Genomic DNA, 13,727 nt, shown 5'->3' with positions numbered 1-13,727 from the left:
AGTTAACTAGGATTTTGAAGCTTTTATTAAATTTTAATTTATTTAGACCTTTTGTCACTGTGCAGGGTTGATCTGTGGTGTGGTATGCTTTTGGCGCTTCACTGCAGTATGTAACACTTGGCACTTGCATTTCACATTATGTATTAAAACAGCTCCCTCTGCCAACACCCTTACATCAGAGGCTTATGAGTATTTGGAATATAACTTTAAAATATATATATTTAATATGCATAATTTCACAGGCAGCGCTTTGGGGTAATGGGTTATTATTATTTAAGCTTCACTTTAGTGTTAGGTTACTTTTGGCATATAGTAGTTGCATTTCATCAGTCTGAAAAAAGGTGGCATTATAGATCTACATTGCATTCCCCTAGTGCTTGAATACCTGTAAAGTATAGCACACTTTAAATTATAATTGGGAGATTGTTCCTTTTTGGAGCATGACAGTCATGTTAGGAGTTAACATTTAATTAGTAGCGTGTCCATTTCTTTTTTCTGAGCTGATGACAATACCTGATCTTATAATTTAGGAAAAAGCCCTGAACATACTAAGCAGGCACACACTAGGATTCACACCCATTCATTTTAAAATCCCCTAGAGTAAAAAAAAAAAAAAAGAGGAGAATTAACTGGTTTATCCTTGTATTCTTATTCAGGAAAAGCAAATCTTTTCATGGTCAGCAGATACAAAGAACTGTCTATCTTGAGACTAAAGAAAAACTAAGTTTTGTATATATTATAATTGCTACTAACTTTTGGAAAGAAAGTTTCATGGAAATCACTGTACAGTGTGCTGAGCTCTTGGAGTGGGGAGCTGAAGTCACTTCCCTTTAAAACACTCACCAGGAGTAGCTGACCCTTCCAGATTAGCTGTGAGATTGAAAAGGCAGCTCCCCTGCCAAGCATTTAGCTTGGCATTGCAGTCTTTGCTGGAAAAGTCCTGGAGCAACTGTTTACAACTTGGCAGATATAATTATCAGATAAAATGCATGAAGAGTAGAAAGACATGAAAAAGACAATGTCATTTCAGTATTCATACACTTAGGGGACACTTGTGCTTCAGTGAGTTGTTATCCTTCAATTTTTTTACTTAGTCTGATGGTGTGTTTACAGTTTTTTCAGCAGCTGAAGAAATCTGTACACAGGAAGATATTACCTCCAGCCTCAGAATAGCTTTGAAACTTTTTTAGTGTCTTAAGAGAAATCTTATAGTTATCTTAATACTTACCTCTATGGTCAGTTTTACTTTCAGTAAAAATAAAATGTTACTTTAATGGGATGAATTTTCACATACTTTCATCTTATTTCATGGTAGAACTGAAATGTTGACAGCTTTTTTAGCTTAAAATCTGCAATTTCTTAGAATTCATAGTATTATAGAAAATTCTGGTAGAAGGCCCTTATACCTAGATGAATCCTTTAATGAGTCATGAAGAAGGAATACATGCAATAAAACTTTTGTCATGAATGTGAACGTAACAAAAAGGCTTCAGTTCGATTTGGCTCTCTGTCCAGTTACCCTTGATGTCCAAGCTAGGTTTATCAGCTCTCACTTGCTTAAAACAGTGACTTTGAAGAGGGCAAGTGAAGTGTGCTGGATGTTTCCAGACCTGTCATGAATATTTAAAAAAAATCAACTTCAATGTCAAAACCTAATTCTTTCTATTACTAACCCATTAGAAAAGAGACAATATCCTTCAGGGAACAGGAAATAATACAATATGGTTATCAAAAAATAAACAGTTATTTGCTTCTCTTTTAAAATATAAGCTTCAGAAAAAAAACTTCTTTGAAACTTCCTAAGATCAAAAATTATTTTTGAGACAATTCTTCAAAATTAGGAATTCACAAGTAAATTATAGTTAAGTTCATATTAATAAAAATATGTAATTCAAGAAATAGCTTTCTTTTAAAATTTTCAGATTTTGTTTTGTTATTGTTATTATTACTATTTGACCATAATTTTTCAACTTTGAAATGCAACCTGCAGGTGTTATATGTGCTCTTCCTCTCTCTCTCTGTCCAATTCTATCTTTGGTTCAATTGGAATTGTCACATACATTTCACTTAATATAATGCATGTAGTGCCAGGGTTACTTTTTCATGTACTAAATACACCAACTCAACAAACACTTGTAGATAGAATAGAGCATTAATTTTCTTTCTCTTTCAAAAAAAAAAGAAAACAGGCCAGCTGATATCAGACTGCATATAACGATGGAAGCATCATCTGTTATTTTAACAGGCCAAGTAAGCAGGAATTTGCTAGAGAGGGAGGCTTGTAGAAGGGCTAATGTGGCAAATAAGATTTGTTTCAGACTAGGTGTTCAGCTTCTTTCTGATCTCCTGAGTCACACCAGAGCCATGTGTGTCCCTGAGGTAGATAGTTACATATCCTTCTCATCAGTTTGGGTAATGTTCATTGCAATATGTGTGCATGAAAAAATCCTATCTTGTTGCCTTATTCAGGAAGGTATGTCAGCATTTATATTGGCATTTTAGTTTGGAAAATGAGTATGTCTTTGGAACAAAGCCCCTGACCATGCTTGCTGGGCTTTTTTTCACAGTGTAATATTTTTTCAGCATATGAACAGATTCTTTTCAGTAAAAGAAAAGTGGCATTGGATAGACATGCACCTCCTGGGTTGTGACCAGGATTGTGCCCATTGCAGAGGTCCAGGTTAGAGATATCCTGAAATGCTTATGAGCTCCTTGGCATCGTGTGCTTTACTCACAGATGTGCTGCTCCTGTCGTGACCTGCTTGCTGATGGAGATCCAGCTCATGGTGTTTGGTTAGCCTGCAGCTAACCAAACTTCACAAACAGTGAAGTGTGACCCAGCTTCTGACCTGCTTTTGTTCAGAAGGATTGTGTAAATGTTTAAACATCAAAGGAAAAAATAATCAGGTGCTGAGGGGAAAAGGTATTCAGACCTCAGTTAAGAAGCAGCTCTTAACTGTGAAGAGTGAACTGCAACCAGGGCTCTGCCTGTCCTGTGTTCCTCACAGGGTTTCCTGCCATTCCTTCAAGGCTCTGAGTACAAGCATCTTTTTGAAATTATCTCTTGTTTCCCATGTGCATACTTGTTTTTGGTAGGAGACTCAAGAGTCAGTACATGCACTCCATGTTTTAGTTCAAATATTTTCCGCACTCTCACTGATGATAGATCTGCCTTTCACAGAATGGGTCAGGTTGGGAGGGACCACTGTGGCAATCTGGTCTAACCTCTGTGCTCAAGCAGGGCCATCCTAAAGCACATGGCACAGGACTGCCTCCAGACAGTTCTTGAGTATCTCCAGTGAGGGAGACTCCACACCCTCTCTGGGCAGTCTGTTCCATTGCATGTCACTGCACAGGAGTTCTTCCTCATATTCAGGTGGAACTTCCTGTGCATCAGTTTCTGGCTCTTGCCATCTATACACACTTCTGAAGAAAGGTGATAAAGAAAAGTTTTTGCCCTTTAATATGGAAAGAGCATGAAATATTTATTGCAGAGACTACTGGCCAGGTTATTATCCTATTCATGCCAAAGGAACCTCTGAAAATATCCTTGACAATATTTTGTGTATCATGAAATAATCTCTGGGCCTATTTTACCATGCTGCAAGGAAAGACAGGTGACAGACCTTCCTTTCACAATTTGGCAAGTTGAGTTTCACAACCCATTCCCTCTACTTGATAGAGCTTAATTTAATGGAGCTAGTGATCCACACCAGATGATGGCCTCACCTGAAACAACTCAGTAGGATAGCCCTTTTGGGTGGGATATTTTAGACTTATATGGCACCCAGAATTCACCCCTCACTGTTTATGGACGGAGATTTGGCTTTGGTGCTTTCCCATCATCTGGAACAGCTCAAGAGATAAAGGAGAAAGGGACTTCTGCTCAGTATTGATTTTGTGTATTGGTTGTTTTGTACTTACCTATCAAGCCAGTCCAGTAAGAGGACTTTTTGTCACCTTCAGCTTTCATAATGCACCAAAACTCTGTGTCTGTTGTTTAATTTTAATCTCTCATCTCAAAGGGTAAATTAATTTGCCATTTTACTTCATTTTATTCTCTTAGTTTTCATGATCTATGTCTACAATTAGTTTGACTCATTGCTGCCATGTCCTAGCTTATTTTTTTAGTTCTTGTAGTGTATGTTTTTTTCTAAAGGGAGAACTTGTCAGCTGGAAATGGTTTTGGTGTATGTGTTTTAATATAACTCTGATTTTTCCTGTCTCCATCTGCTGGCAAAAAATGAGATTTGCTGTTTAAACATGATATAATGAGGAACAGGAACTGTAAATTTCAAATAACAAATAACCCTTTTGCTATTATAGACATTTTCCATTTGGACCTGGATAGAAATGATGAGTTTATTTATTTTAGGCTACTTAATAATGGCTACCAAATACTAGTAACTTTTGCTCTTTTGTGGATTTTCACTGTGCTGACAGGAATGAGTCAGATATTCAAATGGATGTACTCATAACCTGGGAGTTCAAATACATGGGCTGATTAAAGTAATTTGTTCATTTCTATGGGAGTAAGAGGCATTATAAAATGCTCATACCTATTTTTAAATATCAATATATTTTACAGTTATTTTACTGAATGAGCAGATAAAGGAAATAATGTAAAATGGGATTTTCAATTTGTTAATTTGTTTTGAATTATTTCTGCAGACTGATATATAGGGTTCATGTTATACATCAACTACCATTGCTTCCTCCCAACACTTTCCATTCAAAATTTTCATATCTTGAACCCTGAGGGAGTAAAACATCTACATACAATCATGTCAAGAGCTCATTATGCATGAACTAACAACGTGTAGGGCTATAAGCAAAACTTTTTGTTTATTCAGAGTATGGTGTTTCAGTCAGCAAAAGACTTTTTTTTCTCATCCAGGGGAAGTTCAAAATGTGCTACGAGTCAGCAGAGGTGTGGGGACATAAATGATATTTAACTCTGTTGCTGTCTGAACTGATTATATGAGAAAAATGTTGCACATCATATTTCTGCATTCAAAGCAGTCTTAGATTTATATGTGATTCATATTATGTAATGAAATATTTAGATGCCTTGTTATTTGCATCTACTCCTAATGTTTTGTAGGTGCTTCTGGCTTTGATGCTTTTACAACAGAGGTTTTTATGGACCTGAACATTTTCTATAAAACTACCAACCAAGACTTTCCTTTTATTTTCTATCTCCGTCTATCATGTCTTTATAGGAATATTTTTCAAACACTGTCAAGATGCTGATAGTTATATTCATTCACAAAGCAAGAGGGTGTTTTATGAGACCTATTTCCTCCTAGAAATTTCAACAGGAGATGGGGCAGCAAGGAATTACAAGCACTTTTGTTTCAATGGCATTAATTTTAAAGGCTTGTATTAAATTATTTTCTCCTCTGCAAAGTAACTATAAAAATGACAACCTTATATTTAATAGATATTTTTGCTGCCTTAAGAGTTTTATCTATTTGCTTTACTGGTAAACTTTCTTCCTTTCTTTACTCTGCCAAGCCCTGTAGATTCAACCTCAGTAAAAGAGACTGCCTGTCTCCCCAACCATCCTGGTTCATAGGGATCCTTAGCACTTTCTGGGAGATGCACAACTCTCTTTAAAATTCACTTCTGTTCAGAAACTTATTTTTTGTCTAGATATCCAAAAAAAACCCCGAGGAAACAATTTTAATCTCAGAGTACAAATGGATTTTGCAGTGCTAAAAATGAAAGGAAACATTTCTTTATTTGTATCTTAAGAACACAGGAAAATCTCTGAATATACATAAAACCACAAGTAAACAGGAAAAACTGTAATTCAAAGAGTAAAATGAAGTAAAATATCACTGATAGAGATTGAAACCATTCCAGCAGCTATAAGGATGAAGGTAGTTTGTCAGTGTGTGTCACACTGCTGGCCAGAGAGGAATCTGAGAAAACTAGTTTAGGATAATGCATGGCACACCTCAGTGATGGCTGGAAAGAGAGGGATGAAATGGTCTGAAAGATTGGAGAGTCTAAGTTCAATGCTTGAAGTAAAGCATTCAGTGAGGCTTCCATTCCTAAGTCATTTTTGAAAGTGAGGCTTGGACCCTTTCCATGCTGAATGAAAGTCCTAAAAATACCTCATGATTTATAAATATCCTCCTTGCTGTTCCAGAGTTGTTACTGTCCAACTGACTTTGAAAGTGGCATTTAAGCTTCCTAAAATTACTAAGAAGAAACTCAATTAGTATCTAGTCTACCCAAGACAGGATTTACTCATAGTATCCCTGACAGATTTTTGCCTAACCTGGTCTCAAAATCCTCCTATGATATACATCCCACAGCCTCCCCAGGCAAACTGTTACTGAGCTTGACTCTCCACATCAATAGTAAGTTTTTCCAAATGTCTGATGTAAATCTCCCATTCTGTGGTTTAAGCCTATTACTTGTCCTGTCCCTTGTGGACATTTCATAGCCCTTCAGTCATGGGAATAGCATTATGATGCATTCTCTCATTCAGTTTTTTTTTTTAGTCTGAGTTGAAGCTAAAACCTGTCCCCTTAGGCACTGTGGAAATTTTTACCCAAAGTCAGCTTATAAACCAGAGCTGCTTTATTAATGCCTTTATAAAATAGCAATTTCATGATAAAAGTGTAGTATAATGGCATATGGCAGGAAAGCCTGATATAACTGTGTCCACTTCAGAGACTTCATGGTTTAAATGGAGATTTGAGGTTTTATAAATTTCCCAGCTTTTTACCTATTGGGATGTCAGCATGGAATATCAAAAGTGTCAGTAAGTAGCTACCTTATTCAAATTACTTATCTGGTGTTTTGCTTCTGCAGCTGAGGCTTATGGCTCTGCCCATTGTTGTGTGTTGCTGGATGAACTGAGCAATTCACTCGCAGCACCTTGGCACCTTCTACAGCACTGCAGGTGTTCTGAATCAAGGTCTACCTCATTATCTTAGACAGCACCAAGCAGGATGAAGCCAATTCAGTCATGTCCAGGCTCCACTAGATAAAGTTACAGATGTAGATATTTAATTACAAGCCCTGAAGCAGTTTCTACTCTGTTTAAGCCTTTTCTTTCCTACCCTTTTTGAATGAAAAGATTTGGAAAGTTTGTATTCATTTTCTAGCGCTTCAATTAGGAGTCATGACAATTTGTGCACACTTTACTTCTGTGTATTTTTAGAAGTACTATCAATGCTTTTTGATTTAGTCAGCTACATGGAGAAATACCCCTCCAAGAGCACACCCAGCTCATACCTGCCAATCTCTGGGTGTCCATGTCTGGGGAGGGACGTGGGAGGACTATTAGAGAGAGCACTGCACACTAATGGGCGCCAAAAGCAGCAAAATTAGTTTCATTTCCGAGTTTCTTCTTCATTATGTATTCATAATGTTTGCATGTGTCAGCTCTGCTGAGGCGGCATCTCAGGTTTTAAATTAATATTGTTGTAATGCATTTCTTTTTTAATTAAAAAAGAGAGCTCCCTCGTAGGAAATTTCATAAAATAAAGCTAATTAGTAATAAACAGATTAAATCTTTGTCAGTTAATCAACACTATAAACTTCTGAGTATTTGGAGAGCAGTGTGAGATAACACTGTCGTCATAATAAGAGTGTTTGAAATCATCAGGGATCCCACTGTGCTGTTTGGGTGGTGAGAAAATAATGATTGAAGATGGGCCCCCTACAGCGCTCACATGTGAATTCCCCTAAAGATTAAAGCTGCAAAGATCTGAATTTGATGTTGGCCCTATCTCTAAAGCAATTTTTTTTAAAGAGTAGGCAATGGTGGTGGATAGTGCCAAGCAAATTCTTAATGATGCTTAAACCAAAACCTGTCACAATGCCACAAAGTTTTTGAGCTAGTAGTCAATGACTGATAGTGGGCTGGGAGCTTCACAGCTTTCTCAGTGCAACTGTTCCCAGCAGATCTGAGGCTTTAACCTGTGGTGGAGATTGCCCTGCAAATTTCTCATGTTCTTCCACCCTCAATCCTCAGCACAGTAATTTCCATCAGAACTGTGGCAGTCCTCTCATGGCACTTGTGCCAGGGTTCTGCCCAGGTCCATCTGTCTCCTGGGGATAAACAATTCAGTGGAAGAGACCATGTAGCTTTGGGCAGGGACTTCTCTGAAGAAAGTTGGCCATACTAGAGCAGGACAGGACATAGCCTGTCTGGCTGGTAGTGTGTCAACCACTCCTAACCCACTGTCACTTGGGATAATGCACATTTAGAAGGTTACTCTCTAAAGACATTGACATTTTCTCCATTGCTACTAGGAATGTGTCAGAGCTCCTCTCTATCACCCTGTGAGGTTCTTTGGAGCCGTTGGGATTATTTGGGTTCTTCCTTTGAAATATATGAAAAATTTAGGTGGGCTGGAATAAAAATAAGGGGAGTGAGAAAAATGAGTCATGTTTGTCCACATACAGCAAACTTAGTGGAGTGGGTTAGCAAGAAGTTATGATCTGGGGAACAGCAAGTGGGAGTCATACAGATTTATTATCTTTTAATTTCTCATCTTTATCTTTATTTGGTCACTGCATCCATAATTGCATGTGTTTTGTCATAGAAGTGCCCATGTAAATCAGTTTTGTTGTGGCATGAATTAAATGAGCAGTAATGGTATCAAATACATCCAGTTTGGAACACTGTTATTGCTTAAAATACACAGTGAATGTTAGATTATACTGCTGCCTCCAAAGATCTAAATTTGAATACAGTGTTGGAGTACAAGTGAATTGACCATTCTTATTTTATTTTTCATATACTGGTGTTGTATTACAAACTGCAGCCTGCTTGATAGATGTCTATTCTGGAAAAATGGGAATCTCAATTCCTGCTCCTTCATTAGAACCAAGTCCATAAGCAGCTGTAAAACAAACAAAACTTTATGTGGATGATTCTGTTAAAAAAGTGGGAGCTGAACTGCACTGGTTAATTTCAGAGACTTTGGGGATTATTTCTTTCCAGAAGTCTTTAGCTACCCTGACACTATCACTTTTGAAAATTAGATGCTAGGTATTCTCACTTTTCCGCTTCTTCCAACTGGACATCTGTGTGCAAAAGTAGAAAATATTTAAAACATCCCTTTCTTTTTCTCATATTGTAGTATGTCTTCATGTAGTGTGTCTTCATATAGTATGTCTTTGCAATTTTTGCAAGGGGAAATTGTTTATAACAACTTCCTTCATATTCATAATTACAATCAGCTCTTTGAATGAAAACCTTTTATTAAACATCTTTATGAAATACTCAGCACAGATTTACTGGGGAGTGAGAGAATAACAGAGCTGTTGCATCCTTGCTAACAACCACATAATGCATTTTTGTGCCATGTGTTTGGGACAGCTTCTGCCTTTGACTTGTTTCTGCATTTGGAGAAAGAAGCACAGATAGTTTTGTTTTGTTTTTTTAAATACTGGAGTGGAAGATCCCTTCCTATCAAGAGGCCAAATGCCTTGGTTTGGCAAAATGGGCTGCTTGCAGGGGTGATCCTTCTCATCACACAGCTTTCCTACAATACTGCGTCTGTTATTTGCATGGTGGGTGATCTTCAGATATTAATGGGTCTTTAACTCCCTTCTAAAAAAAGACAATGTGTCTCATGATTATCATAATTTGTCTATTCATCTTGTCTCCCTTTCTTTTTCTGTTCCTTTTTTTTTTTCCCTTTTCAGGATGGGGTAGGTGTAGATGAGAAGCTGTCTTTACGGCGTGTGGCCGTCGTAGAGGATTTTTTTGACATTATCTATTCCATGCATGTTGAAACTGGGCCCAATGGAGAACAAATCAGAAAACACGCTGGACAAAAGAGAACCTATAAAGCAGTAAGTACAAAAAACAGCTTAAAGTGAACATGAATCTCTAAAAATGTGAGTTATTTGGGTTTAGTCACATGGCATGCGATTTGTAGGGTTTTTTTCCCAACTAGATTAGTACTGACACCCTCAGTCCCAAATTGATTTTAGAGGTCTTTCATTAGTGCATGAAAACATATTGTTTAGAAATCACATTTGCTGTATAATAAGGGCCATATGCACTGACTTCACTAGACATTCTCTCATTGGAACAAGAAGAGAATTTGCTATTTCTATAATGGTTTCTAATAGCTCTGTATTAATTAATTGCTATTAAGTGGATTAAGTGTTAAAGCAGACTTAGAAGGTATTGTCACAACTTAGCTAAATGGATTCCTGTGTTTCAGCATATAAATGAAGGTGCCTTATAGGTTATTGCCACAGACTAAGTGATACCTAATGATTTAATGGTATGAAAACTTGTACATGTCCTAAATTCAAAGGGCTGGAAAACTACTAGGTATAATAATGGAAGTGTTGAGGGGGTACCTCCCATTCCCGCATAAACTGGCTGAGTAGAGAGAAAATACTATTTTAAAAATTTTAATTGCATCGTAGTCTTAAAAAAGCTATAAATGGCTTTTGTGATTAGTGACACAAATATAAGGCTTTGCTGTCCTATGGAGAACTAATGAAACGTTTGCTACACTTTCCCAAGGTGCTTAAAATTCATAGTCTTGCCTGGGTTTGGGTGACTAACTTTCCATGTGCAGGGCTGTGATAGTGCCAGGAACACTCAGAGGTTGATCCTGATCCACCTGCCCAGCTGTTTCCAGTTGCTGAAGCACCAAGGCTCTCCCAGGGTGGCAGGGCAGGGGTGCCCAGCCAGGGCTCATCACATACCCCTGACCAGACTGCAGGGCACCCAAGGCACCTCTCCCCCTGGTCCCAGTGGGATGAGGCTGGCAGGGAGCTGTGGACCGGGCCCTGAGGTGACCTATCACCCTGGAAACAGTTCTTCATCTTAAAAACAGCCTGCAGTTATGTGAACCTTTTTCATCAGAGGTCACTGGAATATGGGGAAGCTCCAGGTTTCTGATTCAATTTTGGCTGTAAGAAACAGCTGTTTTTCCATTACTGTTTCTTTCACCCTTATAGCAATCTTTTCTCTATATCTGTGAATCCCTTCACAGATATTTTATTTATAGGCTATTTCAGATGGTTTGTTGAGGGATAAGCTCTTGGCAAAATTTCTTATAATTTGTTCCCAGAGGTATTGACCTTAAGATAGACATATGAAGACATCTTTCATCTGGGTGTGCTTTTGTAGGGCTTGGAGTGTTATTTCAGGGTGATCTAACACAAACTCTCTAAATTAATTTTTACCTGGCACCTCAGTCATTTTGATACCTCATATTCTCTTTCAGAAAGCATTAGAAAAGTGATATTTTCCACTGACCTTTCTATTTTGTTTTACCTCAGTAGGCTGTTCAAAGGTATAGATCACAAATGTCTTAGAATAATATACAGCTATAAGAAATGCTGCCAACTATAAATACAATACTTCAAGTCATCATCCCACAAATGTGTGCCAAGTATAATATTTACTACTGTAAGAATCCCATGATTGCAGGTCAGATAAGAAATTTGTTTATTGTGAATAGCATGAAAGACTACTGTATCTTTGGTGAGAAGAACTATTTGTGCAGATACACTAGCCTACACAGTAGTTTCATCTATTGCCAACTTTTATTGCATTTGAGGCATGAGCCTGTTGCATCATTAAGGGTGCCAAAATGTAAGTTTTTGTCAGTCTGCAATATTTGTGCATTCATTTAATTTTATATTAATTTTCAAGGGCGTTGCATTGTCTTTCCCAGTGACAAGATTCACATATATAATTTTGAAAGGCTTCCATGGATTAAAAAAATGGAAAAAATACTCCAGAAGAAACAAATTTCAATTCTTGCTCTCTATTCTGACATAAGAATTGGGTTAAGTAGACAGGCATCAAAACCCCAGGCCTTCTGGGGAAATGCATGCTCCTTTACTGGACCTGTCCATGAAAATGCCTTTAGTAAAATTAAGAGCGGTAGTGTCAGTCTGTTCCAGGAAGCTGTGCAGTTTCTACCTCCTCTGTGGCACTGTAAGGAGGAATAAGGTAATATCTCAGGTAACTGTCTCCCAAAACTTTTTACTTTAAAAGCTTTATAAATCAAACTGAAGTACTTTGGCGGGGTTTAATTTCATTAAGTGAATCTGGAACAAGATTAATTTAGTCTTGTTTCTTTATTCACGTGTCAGAAGTGAATCATCCCTGAGATCTCTGCATGTATTTATCATGCATAAGTATTCACCAAATGGTTTGAGTGAAAAAATTTTATAGGAGATGTGCTTCACAAACTCTGTGCTACAATTGCTATTTGTAATTCACCCCTGGCATGATCCAGACACATTGCTTCTATTCTCTCACTGGATAACCAAAACCTTTTAGCAGAGGAATTATGGGAAGAAAACATCACAAGTTTGGTACAAAATTCCTGAACTTCTGAAGTCATAAATACTGTCATGGATTTTCAGTACCTAAGTATTTCTGAAAAATTAATGGCACAGCCCTTGAGAGTTGCAACATATTGATTTTAAGTAATTAATTTGCTTATATGTGTGTGAGTCTCATTTTCAATAGTAAACCTGCTCCACTCAAAGTTTTGAATACGCTCAAGAATGATTGTAAGGTTAATGAAATGGTCACTAAAACTTAATAACTACTATCTGCATTTACATGGAGTAACAAATTTGGTATAGCTAGAGTCTTTTTAATTTTTGATAGAGTCACTCTGGGTGCTGGTGTACTAAAATACATCAGAATGTCTCTCTAAATATGTGTTCAGAACACTTGACAAACTCATTTAGGGAATCTGCACTGCCTTGTTTATGTTAACTGCATGGAAATGCATGATATTTTTACAACTGATTGATTTGTGTGGAACTTCCTACACTGGAACTGTGCAGGAAGATAAATAGGATGTGGTACTTGAGATCTCTTAAAGAGCAGAGTACTGGAAAGAGCCTTTCCATTTTAATTGGGGCAGCAATGTACCAAGCTCAAACTTTAGGATTTTTGGCACAAACCCTCTAAATAAATTAGGAAAGCATCTGTCCTTCAATATTTAAGTTTAGAATAAGGTCCCGTTCTCTTCTCTTCTGCACAGTAAAAGACCAGAAGGGAATTGTATCAACTCTGTGTGTATGATGTGGGAGAGTAACCTTGAAAATATGCCAAAAAGGAGAAGTGTCCTATTTAACTGGCAGGTTTTGTGTTCATTTTGGGTGCCTGACTTGTATACACGGTAAGATTGATGTGCTGTGTTCCTTGCCAGCATAACTTTAGGTAGATCTATACCAGCAAATAACCCAGATGTGGCTTATATATGTAAAATGAAACCAAGAATTTTAAATCATATCCAAAGTATGCCAGACTGAAGGAATAATTATTGTGGTGCATTTAAACTCAGCTACTTTCCCAGTTCCCAGGGAAGTTTACAAACAGGGAAAACATTGAGGATCTTGATCTGGGAGATAATTCCCTCACAAAGGCAGGATATGTGACACAAGGCCTGGCCAAGTCGCTTGCTCAGCAGGGGCACAGGTGACTTGGAAGATGCGGAAGGTGAAAAGAGCATGTTCCTCAGGGCAGGGGAAAGCAGTGGTGCCCAAAGAGGTCCATGCTTGTCCTGCGTTCCCCTGGGTCCTCTGCTGGGCCTCACAGGAGGTGGAGTGAAATGCTGATGCCAGCAATGTTGTCACTGGGATCTCGTGGGGGTATCTCTGCTGGCAGGTGCTGCCACAGCTCAGTGTCTAAGAGGAACTGCTGTGCTTTGGGGTAGTGCTTTTCACTCTGTGTTCTCAGGGAGTTATTTTTGTATAGA

At 37.8% G+C, this 13,727-nt stretch overlaps 1 protein-coding gene across 4 annotated transcripts in view; it reads left to right on the top strand.

Annotated features, from left to right (window-relative positions):
- The window catches only part of NOL4 (nucleolar protein 4), a 181,740-nt gene that overhangs the window by 25,234 nt on the left and 142,779 nt on the right, over positions 1-13,727 (top strand). For all 4 annotated transcript variants that reach the window (XM_031066569.1, XM_031066570.1, XM_031066568.1 and 1 more), the window contains exon 2: positions 9,679-9,828. In XM_031066569.1, coding sequence (XP_030922429.1) covers positions 9,679-9,828 — 150 coding nt within the window. The remainder of the gene's footprint in view (positions 1-9,678; positions 9,829-13,727) is intronic.

The sequence above is a fragment of the Geospiza fortis genome, unplaced genomic scaffold (genome assembly GCF_000277835.1).
Source record: "Geospiza fortis unplaced genomic scaffold, GeoFor_1.0 scaffold53, whole genome shotgun sequence".
Lineage (NCBI taxonomy): Eukaryota > Metazoa > Chordata > Aves > Passeriformes > Thraupidae > Geospiza > Geospiza fortis.
The sequence above is the reverse complement of the archived record's forward strand: the minus strand, read 5'-3'. Positions and strand labels throughout refer to the sequence as shown.